This window comes from Ceratosolen solmsi, unplaced genomic scaffold, assembly GCF_000503995.2.
Source record: "Ceratosolen solmsi marchali unplaced genomic scaffold, CerSol_1.0 scaffold29, whole genome shotgun sequence".
Lineage (NCBI taxonomy): Eukaryota > Metazoa > Arthropoda > Insecta > Hymenoptera > Agaonidae > Ceratosolen > Ceratosolen solmsi.
Window position 1 is genome coordinate 3,877,785 of NW_011948417.1, and position 22,935 is coordinate 3,900,719.

General features: G+C 37.3%; 1 protein-coding gene across 1 annotated transcript in view; it reads left to right on the forward strand.

The window, feature by feature from the left end:
- The window catches only part of LOC105359666 (ecdysone receptor-like), a 98,881-nt gene extending 90,639 nt beyond the window's left edge, over positions 1-8,242 (forward strand). The window contains 4 exon segments of the mRNA XM_011496313.1: positions 1,934-2,301; positions 3,837-4,097; positions 4,907-5,282; positions 7,582-8,242. Of these exon segments, the coding sequence (XP_011494615.1) occupies positions 1,934-2,301; positions 3,837-4,097; positions 4,907-5,282; positions 7,582-7,826 (1,250 nt within the window). The 3' untranslated portion in view covers positions 7,827-8,242.
- Positions 8,243-22,935: the final 14,693 nt, after the last annotated feature.

Below are 22,935 nucleotides of genomic sequence, written 5' to 3' on the forward strand. Positions count from 1 at the left end.
TACTTATCATCCTATAGCGTAACAATTTGTTTCGACATTAATAAACTATAGTTATGAATAATGTCGCAATAGTTTTGAGTCGAAGAGGAGAAGGTCTAATTGTTACGTGAATTATTTGAGAAATTACTTAGATGTAACAATTGGCGCTTATGTAGCTCTTGGCGGACAGAATATGACAAGGTCTCATATGTAAATGGAGGTGAATTAAGTAAACGAGACTATGACGAAATAACAATTTTGTCCCCGTGACTTCCAGTTGTTAATTTAAGAAAGAGACTCGAACGATGATGAAAATTGAATGGTGTCTAGAAAAAAAACAAAAAAACAAAAAAAAAAAAAAACAAAAAAAAGGTAGGATCCTGTTTAAGCGTTTGTTTTTTCGTGAGCGTTTGGAGAACTGGCGACTTCTTTCTGAAGCCTCGCTTGACAATTTGACAGGATGCTGCTCGGAAATTCGTCGACCTTTGACACGGAAAATATTACAATCATCATTGCTCTGCACATCCTTCAAATGTCACAATGATTTACGTATTATTATGTCATGGAACAAACGACTCATTACTTACCAGATCAAAGATTTTATAAAGAGGATAGTTAGAGCGGCGGCCAGCCACGACTCCTCCCAATGCCGAGATGCAAGGCCGTGGAAAAATAATAGCAAGACATCCGGCATCTCCGTCGATGCCTCCACCTACGCGTTGTGGGTGCGACCGCTGGAAAATCAGCGGCCGACCTTGACACACACGCCTCTGCCACCGAAGGCTAGTCGCTAATTATTCCCGGTAATCCCAACAATGCGCAATTGAGATCCTATTATCCGTCCCCCACCTCAACACCCAACCCTACCCAACTCAACCCAATCCAACCCATCCCATCCCATCCCATTCCATCGGAATCTGAGCTGCCACCTATCCATCCACCTTGTGGCTTCTTCAATGCCACATCCATCGCTTTTCAACACGATGCATAGGAGCCCTCGATTTTCCGAGTCCGATACTTCTTACCCTCGTTGCCTTTAATGCGTAACGCGTATTGTGCGAGTGGGAGTGGGAAAAAAAATAAGTCAACACCTCGTTATAAGAGAGGCCGAGTGGAAGTGTGTCTAGTTCGCCTCGACTTGGTAATCGATACACTTACAAGTTCGCGCCAGCGCCTCGACATCATTCAATTGCTAAAATTCTAATCGAGACTAGAGCAGCCACGCTCTTTGTCCGTTATCATCCCCCTCTCGCATTACAATCACTTCGCAAATTTCGTACAATTTTTAATCTTAGCTCGCGTACATTTCATTCGTCGTCCCTTAAATTATTATCCGTCATTTGTAATTTATGTTTATATTTATATAATGTCCCGTGTCCCACGCACGCGACGAATAACTTGCGAATAAGCGGAGTCGATAGGGTGGGTGACTTCAGCTCGCTGGAATCATTGAGAAAAATGAAGGATCGATCGGGCTTTCCCTGATCGATTAACGATAAAGAGACGGCGATTAACGCCAAGAGACAAAAAATAAATAAATAAATAAATAAAATAAATAAATAAAATAAATAAATAAATAAACAAATAAATAAATAAATAAATAAATAAAAAGTAAAATAAAATAAAATACAAATACAAATGCTGCCAACAAAACCATATTGAGGTTAGCGTACGACGAGTTGGCACTCGTGATGAGGACGCGAGAAAGCCGAGGTGCCGCCAAGTAAGGATGACCTCGCGAGACCGAGGACGAGTATAGAGCTCGCCTCGATCTCGCCTCGATCTCGTCTTCGCCCGTAGCCCTTAACCCGGCGCGATAAATGGGAGGGATCGAGAGCGTAGAGAATCACGGTCGCCCGATACCCATTGTGCCGACTAACGACGGCAGGTGTAGTAGTCTCGACGTAGCTTGGGCCGAATTCGCTGACCGCGGGCTTCCGCTTACGTGTTGCAGGAAGGGACGACCTGTCGCCGCCGAGCTCCCTCAACGGCTACAGCGCCGACAGCTGCGACGCGAAGAAGAAAAAGGGCCCGACGCCGCGGCAGCAGGAGGAGCTCTGCCTCGTATGCGGCGACCGGGCCTCCGGCTACCACTACAACGCCCTCACCTGCGAGGGCTGCAAAGGCTTCTTCCGGCGCAGCATCACCAAGAACGCCGTCTACCAATGCAAGTACGGTAACAACTGCGAGATCGACATGTACATGAGGCGCAAGTGCCAGGAGTGCAGGCTCAAGAAGTGCCTCCACGTCGGCATGCGGCCCGAGTGCGTCGTCCCGGAGTTCCAGTGTGCCGTCAAACGCAAGGAGAAGAAGGCTCAGAAGGTAGGGGTAAGCATGCATCGATCCATCATGCTTAAGTTCGCCGCTCTCCTTTATCTTTCGTTCAGAGTTGTTGCGCGTTGTTGGCCTTAAGCACCCTTTAGCATCGTTGTTTAATGGCGCTCGGGGAGTGCATTTAGTGTAGAGCCGGACACTCGGTGGCCTAGGCACCTTTCTTTCGACATTACTTTTTCGGTGCTCGAATCGGTTAATTGCAAATTATCGTTAAGCCTCGGTACGCGAAGATAAGTACCTTTTCATATATGTTATATATATATATAACCTTTCACTATAATATATAAGTATCCTACGCCCGTATCGTTTATTATTATTATTATTATTATTATTATTATTATTTTATTTATTTTTTTCTAAATAGGATAATATATAGATAAATTCACTTGATCAGGCTTCTAAGCACATACGCAAATTTTATTTTAATCGTTATATTATCTTAAAGTTATTTATGACAATAATAATAGTAATTTCATCTTGTTATGGTGATTGACGAACGATTCGATCAAATAATGAGGAATATTCCTAGTCACGGACGTTTGGAATTTCAATGATACCACGTGCGTTATTTGTTTTATCAAATTATTATCTAATTAAAAATACAACAATTAAAAATTACGTCAAAAAAAAAAAAAAAAAAAAAAAAAAAAAAAAAAAATGATATTAAACCTATTGATAATGACCCTTAGTATATTAAAAGATAATTGCCCTAACGTTGAAAGTTAGTTGAAAATTTCAATTTAGAAAAATATACGCTCCTACAGAGAGACACGCGAAATATTAATATTCAATGGAACATGTAGACGATAAAAAAAAATATTTACCTACTGATTCGCTTTTAATAATAAATTTGCCGCTATTATTATTTTGTACGCACCGTATGGGTCAAAATTCCTTTAAAAATGCCATTATCTATAATAAACGTTTGTTGCGCACTCCATACTTCATTGTTAAATTAAATTACGTTTTCATTAGCTCTATGGTAATTAAGGAAAATCCTCTTGATTCGCTTTGAACGTCGTTAAGAACAACTGATAAGATGAATAAATTATATTGGACTAGATTAAAAGTAATAACTTTAGTTTACCTATAAGTAAAGACACTTTTAATAGTTTAATATCACCTATGTAGGTTGTATGAACGGAATATAAGAAATAATTTATGTTCAATCACGTGTTTAAAAAAGTCGTAAATAGCTGTTGCGTATGAAACTGGTAGTCAAAGGTTTGCTTAATTTATGGAAGTCGAGGCTGAGCTCGATATCTTAACTAATCCTTTAGCCAAGCTCTCCTCAAACCATGAAGATTAAAGTTTCGAAGAGGGGGTTGGGTTGATGGAGATAGAGAGAGAGAGAGAGAGAGAGAGGGAGGGGGGATAGAGAGGCAGATAAACAGTGGTAGTAAGAGTATATATAGAGATAGAGGATAGTGAAAGAGAGAGAGAGAGAGAGAGAGAGAGAGAGAGAGAGAGAGAGAGGGAGATAAAGAGTCTGATTGTAATAGTATAATATGCTGTACCTGCAGGAGAAAGACAAGCCGAACAGCACAACGATGAACGGATCACCGGGTGGTGGAATCGGCACGGCCGAACAAATGGGCGTTAAAATGGAACCCGCGGAGGCCGAATCCTACTCGATGTCCGGTAGTAGCGGCGTCGTCGCCTCCATAGGCTCCCACAATGGCATCAACTACGTAAGTCCCGAGCAGGAAGAGCTCATCAATAGGCTCGTCTACTTCCAGGACGAGTACGAGCAACCGAACGAAGAGGACGTGAAAAGGATCACGGTAAGAATTACTCCTAAATAACTCTTTATCATCATCATTCTAGGCTATCGTTCAGCATTCGTGGCTGCCGTGAGTTTCGTAACCCTGGCACTAAAGTTATCGTTGACCCTTATAGCCGACATTCCAAGACTTATCTGCCCGCGACATCATTACAAGATATGACATGACGCACATCGACTGCATCGAATTATTTCGAATACGACGAAAAAAGCAATGTTGGCCACTCGGTGCTCGTCGTGGCTAAATTTCGCGCAATAATCAAGTCGTCGAATGTACTTTCAACTCTGGCGATTTATCAACGCTTGCGTATCGTGGCCCGAGTCGCCGCCGCTCTCCTATTACATTATTTATTATTTTGACAAGCGAGATTAATATCCTACAGCCTGACACGTGTAATCCACTCGCCGTTCCTTCGCTCTAGTCGCACTCCTAAGCAATTCTACTCTAATTTTCAATAGCAATAGCAATAGCGGATAGAGTACGGATAGAGTGTAACGGCTGACTCATTGGCATATCACGGGTAAAAAAGAGTCAATTCTTCCAAAGTCGGTCGATCGTCGATCGTCCGTCGCCGCTTACCAATCGATCCTCCAAATCAGTTTTCGAGCTTTGCATTGTATTGGGTCGACGATTGCCCGTCGACGCGCCACGCACGGTACAATATCGCGATCTATTAAATGAGCGAGAGAGAAGAAGCTCTTTATCCTGCTACTCTGTCAATGCCAGTTCGGGCGCTAACCGTCCTCTCCTTAGCCCAAACACCGAGGTTGCGCACTGAGGTTGGCATGATGCACTCTCGTTACTTTCAGAATCAATCGACGGAGAACGAGGATCCGAGCGACGTAAGATTCAGGCACATCACCGAAATAACGATACTCACGGTTCAGCTTATCGTCGAGTTTGCCAAGAGGTTACCGGGCTTCGATAAGCTTCGGCACGAGGACAAGATCGTCCTGTTAAAGGCCTGCTCGAGCGAGGTGATGATCTTGCGGATGGCGCGCAAGTACGACTTCCAGACGGATAGCATTATATTCGCCAATAACCAGCCGTACTCGCGCGACAGTTACACCCTCGCCGGCATCGGCAACATCATCGACGACCTTCTGCACTTCGGCCGGCTCATGTACTCCATGAAAGTCAACAACGCCGAGTACGCCCTTCTCACGGCGATCGTCATATTTTCAGGTGAGTAAGGCCACAGCGTCACGTTTACACTCGTCCTCGCCTCATCCACTCCTGGAACAATCTCGTAGCGAGGGCGCGCCTTACCGTTGCTCCCCCCCCCCCACCGGACAATCTAATAATGTCACACTTGAACGATCGTCTCACGATTAAATACGTACGTTTACCAATTGACGAGGATATGTACGCGTTCGGAGCACGAGGCACGCACTAACAAGTTGCGTTAATAGCTGGAAATTATCCCGAGTCGATGTGGATACGCCGTATCCTTGCAGGCAACTTGATCGGACTGTCGCTTGAGCGCCAAGGATACGCGCGCGGGTATTGAACCAAACGTTTTACCATTTTCAGTCGTTGGAATATTTTTGATTTCTTTAATCACCCGTTATAGCCTACGATACTTATCTCTTGGCCATTTTTCGCCATTTCTTTAACAATGTTTCGGACTTGCAATTCGTAAAGAGACTGCTTTGTCGGCCAATTTATGGGAGTATGCCTAGAGGATTAAAAATCTCGTAGGATATTCGTAAGACGCGTCTGCTCCGAGGAGTTGATAATCCAACATTAATAACCATGCCTAGCTCTATTTGCTGTAAATCCGTCGTAATTTACGAATACACGATGATCGAATAATATGATGAATGAACGAGCGTAATGTTTAGTTTGGATTTTATAACATTCGTCGCTCGCTCGGTAAATATAGAGATTCTCACTAAGAGATTAATTTACATTTAATGGATGCACATCATTATCAACATTTCTATTTAATCACATGATAACGGTAATAGACGGCAATTTATTTAACACACGGTCGGTCATATATAAAAAATTTGTCCATATAAATCCCCTCCCAAATATTTATTTCTAAGATGAAGTGCCATTTTTATTAGTTTCATTGCCGCTTAAGCTGTAATAATTCATTGAAATAATCATAGTCACTAATCCCTTTAATTTTCATGATAATTAGCTTTGCTTAGCAAAGTTTGTTGTTGCTTACATTTTACAGAATATGTTAAGATAGCAGAATTGTCACAGAATTTGATAGATTGGCTATTGATTAGTGATACGGTATATTCGCTATGTGTACATTATAAGTAGTAAATGCAGATAATTTTACATCCCTTACACATAATTAATATAAAAAGTCATTTCAAATCAAAATTAATAATCCATATCGTGATATTAATAATTACATAAAGCCATTTCAAGTTAGGTGTTATATATCATGATGGGAGACTGTTAGGCAATTTTTACCAAACTTAATATTACATGTAAGGATAAGTATATGTTGTACATGGAAATTAAAAATTAAAATAATGTTAAATGTATAAATTTTAGAGTCATGATCATAATCAATAAATCAGTGTACATCGAAAAGTTATTGACTGTTAAAAAAAAAACATATAATTTAACTATGTGTATATATATATATATATGTATGTATGTAACCAAATGTGAAGCCTTGAAATTAATGAATAAAATCAATTGGATTGCTGTATCATAATATGGAGTGTTACATAAATCAAATATAATATGAAATGAAGAAAAAAAAAATGTATAAAACAGATGCGAACGGTGAAGGAGAGTTCTGATAATTTATGATATGTTAGTAAAATAATGAATTCTTAGTAATAATTATTCGTATCGTCATTCAGAGTTACTTCTCAATCTTGCAATTTTTTGTCTTACCTACACTATAATGCAAGTCTCTAAATTCAGATGCATTACTCGACAACTATTACAATGCAAAACATAGCCACGGTATTTTTCTTATTATAATCGCGTTTAAATATACTCCCGCATCATCATTCGATAAAAAAATAAATAAATAAATAAAAAACGCGTATTCTGTAATTAAAGATGATTAAAAATATGCAAATTATATTAGAGTAATTTAAGGCACCTAAATGTTAGTATTTACTGTCGCATAGAACATAACTTTCATTGTCGGCACAAATATTACATATCCAGGACATATCCAGTCGCACATTGTCGTAAGAATTCGTTAAGCGCGTTCGCTCAATAATCATAGCCATAGCCCCATACCACTCTATTCTCCTTCATTACTACCGCCACTTACTAATAAGTAAGCCGCCCCCCCCCCCTTCCCGTGCACGCGCGCGCACACGTGTGTCACGAATACACAGAGAGAGAGAGAGAGAGAGAGAGAGAGAGAGAGATACTGGCTAAAACTTAGCGTTATGTAGGTAGAGAAAGCGGCGCAGAGGGCCAGATTACCCGGAGGCCGTTGCACCGCTGCGATTGATTGCACGCCAACATTGTAATTGTTATGAATTCACAGAGAGGCCGAACGTGTCAGAGGGCTGGAAGGTCGAGAAGATCCAGGAGATCTACTTGGACGCCCTGAAGGCGTACGTGGAGAGTAGACGGAAGCCGAAGGCGAGCGCGATGTTCGCTAAGCTCCTATCCGTTCTCACTGAGCTCCGCACCCTTGGCAACCAGAATAGCGAGACCTGCTCGAACCTCAAGCTCAAGAACAAGAAGTTGCCGCCGTTCCTCGCGGAGATCTGGGACGTGGCGTCCTAGTCGCCCAGCGCCCGAGAACAATTGCGGGAAAAAGCCAGCGGGTCGGCCCCTGTCCACATCGACATCGTCGTCGTCGCGCGTGACTTTTGTACTAGTGCACCACTATGCCACTGCCCGACGATCGTCCTCGTCGACTGACGCCCGGCGGCGAGCCGCTCACCGCTTCGACATCTCCTACAACTCGCCCGTCTGGCTCGTTGTCTCCCGGCCTCCCTCTAACACTCTTCGCTCCCCGATCCCTGGATACTCCAATTCTTAGCCGTGCGTTATTTTTCGCCGTCTCATCGAGGTCCTTCCACGGTCCTTGGGGCACTTGCGAAGTGTCCGCCGACAGTGAGACGGATCGAAAAGAGCTCATCGTTGAGAATACGCGCCAGGAGATCTAGAGATCTAGCAATATAGAGTGGGAGAGTGTGAGAGAGTGAGAGAGGGTGAGAGGGTGAGAGGGTGAGAGGGTGAGAGAGAGAGAGAGAGAGAGAGAGAGAGAGATAGATAGATAGAAAGAGAGAGTGTGTGTGGGGGGGGGGGGGGATTGGGTCGTCGAGAGCAGTGGCGAAGGTACCCAGGCTGTGATACGTAGAGACAGTACAGAGACTATATAAGGATCTACCCACACATATATATTATGAAAAATTACACATCAGATTCACGCGCGAACACGCGCGTACACACAAGCAGACACGCGCACACATAAACAATAAAACCCGCACGCACACGAACAATACATTACAAACACCACGCGCGCGTGCACGCACGTATGTATATGTTTATGTATATGTATATACACATGTATATGTACGTATATGTATAAATGTCATATATGCATATATGAATCTATATTATGCGTATACTAATGAAGATTATCCTAAAGGATAGACCTGATATCAATACATAAATGTAATGTAAAGATGTAAGGCATACGTAGTGTGGATAAGAGCAAGAAAGTGTGAGTTGGATTAGAGCGATTGTGAGAGATGAAGAGAGAGAGAGAGAGAGAGAGAGAGAGAGAGAGAGAGAGAGAGAGAGTGAGAGAGAGAGAGATTGAGAAAGAGAAAGAGATATATATATATAAAGATATATACAGATATATAAAGATAGATAGGGAGAGAGAGAGAGTGATTGAGATAGAAAGTAAAAATGAATGTGAAGAAGAAAAAATGTGTGTGGAAGAGCGATAGTGAGGAAGCGTGCGAGGTTTTAGAGACTGCGAGCAGTTGGCACTGTTGAGCAGTTGCCTCGGCGTAAGTCACGAAATGTGAGCGCAATAATATGATATAATGCGTAACGAATACAATAGAGTCTATATCACACACACACACACACACACACACACACACACACACACAAACAAACAAACAAACAAACAAACAAACAAACACACGTACACGCACGCACACGCACACACGTAAGCAGACAGAAAGCATAATAATATATTGCTAGCATGTATGTTGTTTATATGAAAGGGAGAAAGAGACAGTTTAAGAGAAAGTGGAATGAAGTAAGGGAGCGAGTGTAGAAGCAATAGGAAAAGCTGCTTTCGAGAGATCGGCGATCGCTTATTTTTCAGGAGCCAAAACAAATTGTCATAGAATAAATAATAAGGAAGTTTACTAGAGATCGTTTGAGAGATGCATCTGCTGATTTGGTAAAGACAGAGAGAGAGAGAGAGAGAGAGAGAGAGAGAGAGAGAGAGAGAGAGAGCGTTAATAATGTAGGTTGTAGTCAGTCAGCTTAGAATAGGTGACCGAGTTCAAGTGCAAAGCCCTGTGCCTTCAGCAGCGGACATCGGCTCACTGACAAAACGAAGAAAAAAAAATATAAAATTTAACCGTCCGTTTTAATTTTGTAATAAAATCAACAAAAGCGTTAAATATTATAAAAATCTGAGATGAAATTCATGAAATAACGTTTATTATTGTGGTGTTGCGAGGAGGGGTGGGTGGGCGGGGGGGGGGGGAGATAGAGAATAGCGATGGGGTAGCATGGTAGTAGAAAAGCTAGTAGGTGAACAGGAGGGATGGCTTGGCATTATCAACAAATAGGCCAACGAGTGTCAATAAGGCTTGGTAAGGATACGGCTTGTTCGTTCGGAGGATCATTCGGAGGATTCGCGCGTAATTGCCAATGCAATCCCATAATTAATGGAGTGTCGGGAAGCAGTAATTGGTGCGCATGCGCTTTCGGAAATCGTATTATTAAATAGAGGCGAGGAATGACGTATCTGAGTCGAGGCGATATGCTAGCATATTTTACGAAAGATAATCTAGATTATTAATGATGAAGCATCGTAAAATTTATATGAGACGAGGACAGTTTAAATTTCATTGATCGATGGGCGTCGTTAAAGGCTTCGATAGGCTAATCCGTGATATTCCGAGCGCGCAATGATATCGCGACGCAACGAACATCATAAACAATGCAAGATAATATTAAAGCCCAACGTACATTCTTTAATTCCTTTACATAGATACATAAATACACTCGTACCAACAAAGCATACGAATAAGCACATAAGCTAACAAACTAACAAGCAAATACAAAATTGCGCCTACAACAGAGCACACGAAGATATTTCGAGAAAGCAACAAACAAACAAAAAATAAATAAATAAATAAATATATATATAAATATATATATATGAAGAAAAGAGAAGCAAAGAAAAAAAAAATGATTCGAACGTGCGCGCAAACTATGTAAGTTTTTCGATGTTGTAATTCTGTAATTCTGTGCTGTTAAAACGATCTTACAATTAATTATATCACATAGTAAATACAATTTCTTACGGCTGCTAATCGAGTGTGCGCGAGTGTATAAAGAAAGAAAGGCAGCACTTTCAACTGTGCAATTTCTCGCGATCCACGTTCATGTTGGATAAGCAACTGATAGCATATTTGCGGCTCGATCATTGTTGTCCTTAAAATTCATTGTTTGAAAGGTTGATGAGAAATTGATAAATTAGTCACTATTGATTAGAGGGACGGACACGAGGCGCAATATTACGAGCGAGGGAGATAGATCGTTTATTTAAAAATAAGACTGCGTAAGCGTGCTTTCATTACAAGAAAAAATATCTGCGCACGAAATTTTCAGACAACTCAAACAACCATTGAGCTTAAAGATAAATCTTATTAGACGCCGATGTTGAAACTTCCATACATATATTATGATTGCCTAACGCAAGCGCAAGGAGAGAAATTTTAAGAATAATAAGTTTGCAAAAAGAAAGAAAAACAAAAAGAAAAAGAAAAACAAAAACAACAAAAAAACAAAAAAAAAAAAAAAAACAAAGTATGTTCTTTTGTAAAAAGTAACAAACAAATAAGATAATAATTCTTAATGAGTATACGTTATAGCACGCTCACACGCAAACACATACCGAGAGAGACATTTAAACACAAATGCATTGTATGAAAGTTTAAAGAAACACCGATACGGAAATACAAATAATAGGACAGCATCGTCTCTTATAAACGTTATATAATTACGTGTTATGTAATTATGTTATCGTGTGACACACACACACACACACACACACACAAGTGCGGCTAATATCATTTCACAAAGGATATATCTGCTTATCGTTCGCTCAATCGGTTGGCCTTCATTTCGCTTTAGATCCAAAGGTACGCGAAGCCAATAGGGGAGGCATAGTCGTAGTGACGGAAACATAGCTTCCGCAAGTCTCCATAAATCAGCAACCGCCGGCAACGGACGGCCAGCCGCGCTCGCATTACGTCACGGCTCAAGTTTAACAACTAGCCCGACTTGCTTGCTCCTATTAAATCCAAGTGAAGTTCGGTCGAGCACTTTGAATCGTCATTTGTCCCAGGATATATGGCCAACGTATTTCTCAAAATAGCCCTAATCTCCGAATTTTATTAATTTCCATCCTATCGAAGCGATTCCACGCCCATCCTTAGGTTCTGCGCCCGTGATTTCTACTCGGGAGTATAATAATATTTTGCAATAGTTTGGGCTCCTTCGAGTGGATAATCTTCTGGAATGTGTTTTCTGGCAATCGATCGCCTCCCGATGCCCATTATACGGTTGACTCCCGTTAACGAAGGGCAATTTTAAAGGCAAATAGCTGACCACGAAAGGTTAGGAAATAGTGAGAAAAATGCCGCTTCCTGATCATTCTCAACAACACATTTGAAAATAATAATATTTTAACTCGACTAGTGGGAAAATGACGGAAGAGCTTGACTTTGAGACAATATTCGTTGCAGTTTTTTTATTTCCTAGGCTCAGTGGTCAATCTAAAGCGATCGATATTCCAATTGACATTGAAATTTGTAAGATGATATTGGCAAATATTGAAAAATTTGAAGAATGGCTAAAGCATTCTCAAATGTCCGATGTACAATCGATGGTGATTATCACTGCCCGTCGTTAATTTCTTTTGGCGATTCGCTAAAATTTGGCGATTTAGAGACGACGCTTAAGCGGATCTTTACAGCTGCCAAGCTGTATAGTCTCGCATCTTCAATAGTTCGGACTCTCGATTTCGTTTTCTCTTTATAATTAACTCGGCTGTCCCTATCGATCGGCAACAACTTAACAACTATGATGGCCTTCCATTAGCCGAGTATTATTACACACAGCCACTAACGATATTAATGTCTCTTTTAACGTCCTCATACCTATTATATTTTGTGGGTGTTGGATCGTTTATTTTGAGGTAGTTTAGCGATTACCAGATACTTATATCAACTGCCAAGCCAATGTGATCGTGCATTGGGAGAGTATTTTTACAATGCTATAAGAGTATTTATTTTTCCCTCGAGAGGCGGATATTGGAATTACTTATTCTCGACTGTGTTTGTTGAAATTGGCACGGACGAAAATCTCAAATGAAATAAATCGGGAGGTAAGGAGCCCAGTGAATTATTACGCAATTGCCTACCGGAACCGAGGCTCAAACGGATCATTCCAAGTAGCACGTAGTGCGTGGGCGATCTAATCACTCATCTCAATTGACAGTGGGAGTTTTATTTATGATATGTTTTTAATAACATCGTTATGGCATCGTTTCGTAAATTTAGTGTTTGTTTTGAAAATTTCGTTCTTCGACTTTAAGAATTATGAATTTGAATTATCACTCCCTTCCTACGCTCATCACGGAATCTTGGCTCGCTCGGCTGCGTCTTCTCTTCGTGCATTTGTGTCATCGAGTCATCGACACCATGGCCGCCTTAATAATTTTTCACACACCAATTGGCATCGTCCACATACTACGCTACAAATAATCATTTCCACTTATTAAGCAACATTATCGTATTGCTCTTTTCATCATCTTCTTCCTCGAGTTAGACAAATCAGTTTTTCTACCTTTTTACCTAGCTGAAACGCCGTCATAAGTGGGCCAATTTTTGCCCTCAATTATCCACTCGTTTAGTCAGAGTTGGAAGGAGCTCTGCGCTGTTGGAGTTGATTACTTCGATAAAGCAAACGTACGTGACGCCATAAGGCAGACACTGCCACGCCGCCAATATTCAACGTGCAAGATAGAAAGAAAGAAGAAAAAAAAAACATAGAACTTACTCTGTAAACGTCATAATTGTCACTGTTCGAAGGAGAGTTGGATGATGGAATTTGCTTTTCCTTACTCGGGTAGGGTTGGGCGGAGGAGAATTGTTGGGGGAGGGGATTGGGCGGGAGGGGTGGATGGGAATAAGAGACAATTCATTTTGCTCGTGAAGGGAGAAAAGGAAAATATAAAATTCCAAGTCATTGGTTTTTAAAAGCGACGTCTATTTGCAATTGCTATGAAATACGTAGAGAAATGGAAAATGAGTATGGCATCAAATCAAACACATTGTCCAACAAAATCTCCATATATCGAAAAATATTGCTATAATTATGATTGATTTTAATATTGCGTTCGTATTGTCGAGGAAAGTATCGAAGGCGTCATAACCTCGTACGACGAGACTTATACAGTATTCGCCTAAAGTAACTTATTATCATTATTATCATTATTATCATTATTATCATTATTATCATTATTATCATTATTATCATTATTATCATTATTATCATTATTATCATTATTATCATTATTATTATTATTATTAATTTTAATATTATTAATGTTGCGTTAATTAATATTGTACATGAGATAATTCAATTTTAACAATTTAGTAAATCGTTATTAATTGTATATTATAAATAATATATATATTTGTTTTTTTTTTGTTTTTTTTTTATCTATTATACATTAATTTTGTCTCGGCAAATTTTTATTTTACTATTGCATTTTTACTAACAATCAAACATGTCCTCTGCTAATAGTATCATTTACCATGATAAATAGGTAAAACAAAAATTACGAAATTTAAAGTAATCGAAGCTCATCGTTGTTTAATCGCGACACAAATGCATCATTATCTATAAATATCCATGATTTAATAAATAATTGAAAAGCGTGTATTTCTCAATTTAAAAATAAAAAGTTTTTTTTTTTTTTAATTTCAATTTTTAACAGTTGTTTTTCACTAAACAGATCTATGTCAAGATTATGCTAATATTAAGTTTCTAATACTTTTTAACATAAAATTGTTTAATTACCTTTTCTACATACAGAAGATGTACAGAAAATGTAAATTCTGTCTGATAGAGAATACATAATTACCACGTGTTAATTGATTAATTGATGATTGAAAAATTCTTAAGTTATATATTATTTAACTCGTTCAAGCATTGCATAACGCGAATTACCATTTTGAGCTTACAAAGCTCCACAGGCGAACTTCTCTCGACACAACGAACGCATTATGGCTCTCAGTTTATAAACGTCTCTCGGCTACAAAAGTACGAGAACAACATTAGTAAAGAAAACAATAAATTCCCATACATAATAAAGAGAAAAAGAAGGAAAATGGGAGCGCCATCGACTCTTTTACCGTCGTCGTCGTCGTCGTCGTCGTCGTCTTCGTCTTCGTCGTTATGATACATCATAAGTACACAGCATACCTCATGCATCAACGTTTCTATGTAAATAAATTTCGCGTATCACGTGCGTACCTGCCATTCCGCGCGCGCGAGGGCGAAGCCTCGTTGCTCTTATCCGGATTTTTTTTTTTTTTTTTTTTTTTTTTTTTTTTTTCATAGTCCAGCCTGTCGTTTAAAGAAGATTACTGCGTACGTGGCGAAACTAAGTTCGGTCGGCAGCCATCTATTTGAAAGGATAATAAATAATTAAGAAAATCAATGAAAATTACGATAATTAATGAATACATAGTGAATAAGTGCAAAGGTAGAAACAATATTGCATAAGAGTTTTAGTATTGACTGAGAATAAGAAATAAAAGATGATTTATATAAAAAGATGAGATCTCTCGCGATATAATGCAACGTTGCTTGTTGCTTATTATAGCTGTTTCTTCTGTTAAGGAGTGCGCGCATCAATACACACGATAAGACACCATTGAACACAACAATACACATACATAAGCAAATGATTTTATAATATTAAGGAAATACACTTAAGCCTCATAAATAATAGCTCCTTTACGCAACTTTTCCATATAGTTATCATTTTCTTTCAACCTGCGAATGAATATACAAGTGTGAGCTTAAATCGATGAAGCTCGAATAAGCAAAGAGCTTTGATAGAGAGCTTGAGTAACTTGCTATTTAATTGTACTAATAAGTCATTCGTTCATAGAAACATGAATTGTTTTTCTTTCTTCTTTTTCTGTTCTGTTTTTTGTTTTTTGTTTTATATATTTTGAGACTTGGGTACATCAGTCGTCTGAGGTGAATTAGAGTCGGAGGCGGTGGCCGCGCATTGCCTCATAATGGGGCAATTGCCTTTTATCCTTTTTCATTTCTTTTTTAATTTTGTTATTTTGTTTTAACAAGATTTTCATCTCTATTTATAACTGGGGTGTCTGCTTGGAAGTCCGAATTTATAAAAGCGATTGGATTACCGACGATTCGTAAGATGCGCGTTTTGCCATAGAGCTTGTAAAATTCACAAGATAAATTTTGCGTGAGCGATGAGTCGTTTGGATTAAATATAGTCCACAAGATATATATATATATATATATATATTTTAATAGAACATTCGGTGTTTGCTCATCACTTAAAAATTCACGCTAATTAAAAAGATAAATGTAACGAGATGAAGATAAACTGTAACTATGAAACGGATGATTTTTAAGTTGTTTTATGGCTTTCTAGTTTCATTGAGTCATTTATCAATTTAAAGACTGTAAAATCTATAAAGTGTACGAGACTTGTTGCTATGCAATATTTACGATAATTAACTGTTGTTAAAATTAACGATTTTTTAAACCATGTAAGAAGTGAATAATTCTGTTGTCCTCTTATCGACAACCTGCTCATTTTCTCAATATTACATGCAAACATTAGTAATAATTAGTGAGAATGATAAAACGAAATGAAATTTTAAGCAAAGAATCTTTTTTACCTTTACGTTTAAGAATTACAGTCGCCCGACAATTTCATCATTTCCTTGCTTAGCTTTTCGTGTCCAATAATCGCTGGATTTTGAAACTCGAGATAATCACGGATTGTCAATTGTTTGTGCTTCGATCGTTCCCGTTGTAGTGAACTTTAACCAACAAATCAAGCGAAAAAGTCAGTGCATCGGTACCTCTTTATCGTATTCTATTGAAATGTGATAGCTAAATTAATTAATTAGCTAAAAAAAAAAAAAAAATGGAATCATCAGTTTGCTCGGTCAGGATTAATGATTAACGTATAAATTTGTGTATTTGGCTGTTTCGCTCGCAGCTTTCCGCCGGGGAAAAAAAGCATATGATTGTTAAAGGAAAGAGAGACGATCGACGCTTAATCCCCTCCTCATTATTCTTCACGGTTAATTTTTACTCTTACGCGTAAATATCGCAAGAGTGGCTACTGGATATTTCTTATCGAGCCTGTTCACGGCAGCTCGTACTTTATAACGATACCAAAAGCTTTTAGAGATTTTATCCAATCGCGTTTTAGTTGGCTTGATTTTTTCACGTAATACTGTTAGTCTTGGGCCTTCGACATCGAAGCACCGCTCTCTTTGCCTCAAAAGTCTAATAAATAGTTTGCATATAATAGAGTCCGTCGATGAAAATGAAAAGACGTGCAAAAAATGATGTTGTATTTATAAACAGAAATAGGAGGGCGAGAGAGAGAGAGAGAGAGAGAGAGAGAAAGAGAGAGAGATAGAGAGATGGCAAAATGTAAACAATTGTCAATGCACGCTAAGAAATAACTGCAATTCGTTTACGGACACTGCCAAGGATGTTATAAATTAATTATTTTGTGAAATCGCTTGTTTTGTTAGAAAATGATAGCTTACATGAAAACAATCGCGGATGTTTAAAAGGAAAGGTTGCAAGAACCGAGAGAAAATAATAGTCAAATCGAGACAGGAGGTAGGGGATAAAAACACTCATACAACATACTGCCAAATAAGGAGGCTGTCTTTTTATCTAATTTCATTTGCCTTTTTTTTTTTTAACAACTCGATAGACTCGAGCGTCAAAATTATTTATTTGCGTGAAAGATCCTGCAAGTCAGGTACAGATTTTCCAAATTTGTCCTTAGGACATACAACATTAAATTTCATTAAATTATGATCGGTATTTCGTTATTTTTTTATCAACTTTCTCTTTAGCGTCCACGTGCATGCAATAACGATACATCAATTCCAAATACTTTTCACATTTTTTCAAATCGTCTTCTAATTCACATGTTTTCACAAATCCGACACGATGATAGAGATAGAGATTGAATAGCCGAACTCGGTTTCAGGCAAAACATGAACGTTAGAGACCGCAAGCTCGTTAAGGATTTTAAAGATTTACTGAATGATCGATAATATGTTGTGTCAAGCGTGCTATATTCGCCTGCAGGGACATTTTTTTCAACTAAACACAATCTATAATTACACTTATACAGAGAACCAATTGGCATAATTTATGTGAGGACATACCTACATTAGCTTCCTCTCGTGTGTACATATATTCATATATATATATATATATATATATACGTACATACGTGCTCTCATACACACTTACACGCTTACATACATACATACATGTTTATATATATATATATATATATATATATATAGAGAGAGAGAGAATGATTATTATTAATATTATTGTTATTATTAAAAATCATTATTATTATGAAGAAAATATTAAGAATTAATTAAATTACGGTTAATTAGAAAATATTCGCGGGGGAAAGCCTGTGCCTCTTCTCCCAAATTGTAGCGTCTGTACATTTACCCTTCTTAAGGTTTAAGGTTTGCAACATATAAGAAAACATATATAATGCGAATTCGAAATTATGATAAAAATGCAATTGTTTACGAAATTTCGATTTTTCATTATTCTTTTTATTGTAAAGGAAAAATTGAATGCATCAGGATAAGAATATAATATAGCGGAACGTGAACGGTCTGTTAAAAAGTATAGGCAAGTGTATTTCTTTCTTTTTAAGCGGAGCTGCGCGATGCGGATCTGTAATTGTTTCGTTAGGTAAATTTGAAATGCGAACTAAAGAGTATAAATTGCCGGGATTTACGATTGGTGCTTTGGAATAAATTAGACTGAATATTATTGTTGTACGTTTTAATCGAGAATAAAGGTTAACAAATTAAATGAAAATTAGGAAAATTTGCGTTGAAGATAAATGAATCGAGGTGGTAAAGATATTTGCGGAAAATTTACTCCCGCTAGATAATTATTGGTAAATAATCATTATTTCTTATTCGGACGAAGTTTTTTACACGTGCATTGACTTGTTGGACACACGTACGTATTAAATATTTCGCTTAGGCATATTTCCGTTTTTTTTTATTGTAGATATTCTCGCACATTCGAGATCCTATTTATCTTTCACGCAACGATGATTTTTTTTTTTTCTCTTTTTTTCACATTAATTGAAAAGTAGACTGTAAAGGTAATCTAGTAATAACGACTATTTTGTTATTTTAAACGTCTTATTGTTTTAATGTTTTAATTTAATAATTTTATTCACATATAAACAATTAATTTTCATATCACTAATGATTCGCTGCAAATTTTATATTAATAAAATTTCTTCAATAATAAATTTCTTTAGATTTGTTAATAATTACAGTTTTAAGCTTTTTATGTGGCCGTTAATTTATCGCATTTTTATCGAGAAAATAATATATACTTTACTTTTTTCTTCCCTTTATTTTTTTATTTCGTATTATTAATATTACTATTATTATTATTATTATTATTATTATTAATTATCATTATTAATTATTATCATTATTATTATTATTATTATTATTATTATTGCAAATGGCATATTTTCAAGAAAAACGTCTAACGTGAATAGTGAAAACATTGAGACAAAATGATCGACATTAATGATTTCAAATAGAAGGAAATGTATATATATATATGTATAGTTTGGTGGCACGTAAGCCTATCCTTTTAAAAGCATAGTTTATACCTAAAATATACAGACACACATGCCTATACATTTTTAATTAATCTACAGAAGATGATTTAGATAATTTTGTTTGACATTGAATGAATGAAAGAGCGAATGTCGAATGTAAGGGGGGTGGGGGACACAAGGAGTCTGGATGAAAAGGATGAGGAAGAAGTGACGAGCAAAAGTGAGGCTGACGAAAAATTAAGTTGCGCAACGTGCTCATGTCGCTGTATACAATCAATCTAATGATAAGAGAAAAATATGTAATGTATACATAAATATGGATAAATTACACTACTTCATCTGGCATATTTGTATTTGAAGGGTAGACGTTGCGCCACACGTATGATCGATTATCGAGTTTTCGAATGAATAAAGCGAGAGAAAATGTAAGGATGAGCGGCGGTGAGCTTGTGATCAATGAATGAAAAGCAAACAATACATCAATAATATTATATTCTAACAATTATTAAAACGAATAATGCATAGTAAATATAGTGTTTAAGGAGGGTCCTTGCGCGTGAGTTGATATAGGTAGGCGCTGACTTCATATATTTTGTGTGTGCGTGCGTGCCTGTGTGTAGTATGAAAGAAAGCATGAAATAATATGGTGTAAGAGAGTGCTAAGGCACTTTTAGCGAGTTTTGTGAAAGTTAATGAGCAATTTCAAAGAGAAATATATAACGATTGTACAAGTGCATGTCACGACAAAGAACGCCATTGTTTTACAAATAGCAAGCTATATATTACACTTAGTGGCTTCTCTAATTGTCTTATTCGTGTATGTTCAGCACGTATTTTTTAATTAGAAAGGAAAGAAATAGAAAAGAAAACGTCTTACGTTTTCTTCTCAATCAAGAGCATTGCAAAGTATTGAACAAAAAAAGAAAAAAAAAACTTTTTATTTTTTTATTTTTTATGCCTCACTCTTTATAAAAAGAAAAAGTACAATATTATACGTAATTTTTAAATTACGTGGGTGGAAGACAATTAGGCGAGGCGTTATACGACGATGTGCGGCGAATGAAAAACAAATGAGAAAGCGAAGTAAACGAGCGGAGTTCTAATTGCGCAAAAATAGACTGACGACCGAGCGATGTGACGCGTACTGTTTTTTCCCTCCCCCACTGTTGTATGTTGTACACTTCGAGGTGCGCATGTCCTCGACTTGCCCAGCTGCCGCGGGAAGCTTTCTTGTCTCGTCGTTTATTGCAAAACTAAACAGAATATAATAATAAATAATAAACGCATTCCTGAAATTCGTGTGAGCGACTTCTTGGCCGAGTGCGGCCAGGCGAGTGTTGCTGCTCCCAGAAATAACATAAATTTCCGATAAATAAATAAAAAAATAAAGAATTATAATATGCGAAATAGATGCAGGAAAACGATTGAAAAGAAATGAAAATATACGTTTAACGTTTGCCAGTCTACACAAGCACTTATAAACAAACTCGATGAGGTCCAAAAGTGTTTCAATTGTTGAACGGTAGAATCTTGAAATGAAAAGTATTATTATTTTGATAGCCGAGAAAAAAATTACTGCAATTAATATAAAAGAAATTGTAAATTTTTAAAGTTGATAGATATTTATTTTAGAAAAATAAAAAAAAGATAATATTGGATATCGAGGCGCTACGTAATGAAATCTTTGTGGACGTTGTCGATTTTGACTGTGCCCAGGTTGTATGTACATAATAATAATAAATGAAAAGTAATAAAGTAAAAACCGAGTCGAAGAATATACAAATAACAAATCGAAATAAAATAGCGAAAGCGTCAAAGTAATTTGAATGTAAGAGAAAGACGACAAAACCATGTAAATAGCGATAGTTTGGAAAAAGAAAGAGTGAGCGAATGAATGGAAAAAGATAGTGGAGGGGGAGAGGAGTTGAGTAAATAAATAGTAAATAGTAAATAAATCTGCATGCGTGTGTATATCTATATGTATAATGCATGCGCGCACGTATGTATATATACATATGCACATGATTTATACACGCGGATGCATACCTACTGCACACGCAACTACACATGCCTACAGAAGCACAGCATAGTCAGTTACTCAGGCACACGCATACACGCATACACGCATATACATATACATATACATATACATATAGATATACATATACATATATATATATATATATATATATATATATAGACAAACACACACAGCGTACAATTAAAAACAAGAACCAGTCTTTCTTTATATGTATATATATGTATGACGATAAATACGAGAGAGAGAGAGAGAGAGAGAGAGAGAGAGAGAGAGAGAGAGATAATAATTTTTCCTTACTTTTGTCACTAGAGTACCTTCGATAAAAAGCCTAAAGCACGCGAAATATTCTCAGTGACCACCGAGTGGCAAAATGAACAAAAAAAAACGTGAATATATATATATATATATATATATATATAGGCACGTACGTACGTATCTACGTATGGGTGTGCGTGCGTGTGCTTGCGTGTTCTTGTATGTGTGGCTGTGTGCGTGCGTGCGCGCATGTATATTTATATAAAGAAAGAAGAGCCTCTGTTTTCCTTTGTTTGAGAAAGAAAATTCTCCTTTCCCTCTTTTTTGCACGTGTCTGTAAATAAAAATATGTTGAAAGCAAAGAGAAAGAAGTCGCGTAGAAGTCGAAAATGAAGAAAATGAAGAAGAAGAAGGATATTGGAAATCGTCGCCAGTATAAATAAGCACTCGCGAGATTGTGTGTATATTCGATGAGTTTGTTCGATTCTGCCCTTCTGTTTCTTCTTCCTTCTCTTAATCGACGCGATTAGTTACTATAAATTAATAATTGTTATTGCTTATTAATTATTATTAATTATTAATTATTATTATTAATTATTATTATTAATTATTAATTATTATTATTATTAATTATTAATTATTAATTATTAATTGATTGATTGATTGATTGATTGATTAATTATTATTATTAATTATTATTATTGACTATTATTACTATTATTACCAATTATAACATGATTGTATTATTGTATATTACCGATTGATTAGTTGTCTCCCGTTGAAACGTGCAATATGTACAAAAAAATGAAAAAAAACAATGAGTAAGCCGAGAGGTAGGAAGCGGAGAAAGGAGCGAAAGTAGTTGATAAGCTCAGGCCTTGAATGAACTGGCGGCGTTTGTATACAGGCCCCTCGAGCCGAATGTCTCAATTGCCAGACTCGACGTTCGATAACAAAATGCGCATAATAAATTATTAATGTGAAGATTATAAAGTCGTTTGTTTGAAAAACTCAGGCCGGTGAACGAGGCAATCGACTCGTGCGAGCGCGGCGTTTAAGTAAGTGTAGACGGGAGAGTGTAAAGGGAAGGAAGGAAGGAAGGAGATCGAAAGAGATAAAAGAGACAAGTGGGAAGAGAGCCATCTGTCTGTTGTATAGTACTTTTATTTCCACCTTTTTTTACATAAAAACAAGCAAGATCGGCATGGACCATGCTAATTGTATGGATGATATGTTCCAATAATAGAGTAAATCTCTCAACAAACGCATAACATCGGTCTCTTTCATTTTTTCTCGTATACCACGTTTCATTCCCCTCCTCCTTTTCCCTTCTAATTTTTTCTTTTATGGTTTTTTTTTTGTTTTTGTTTTTTTTTTTGTTTTTTTTTTGTTTT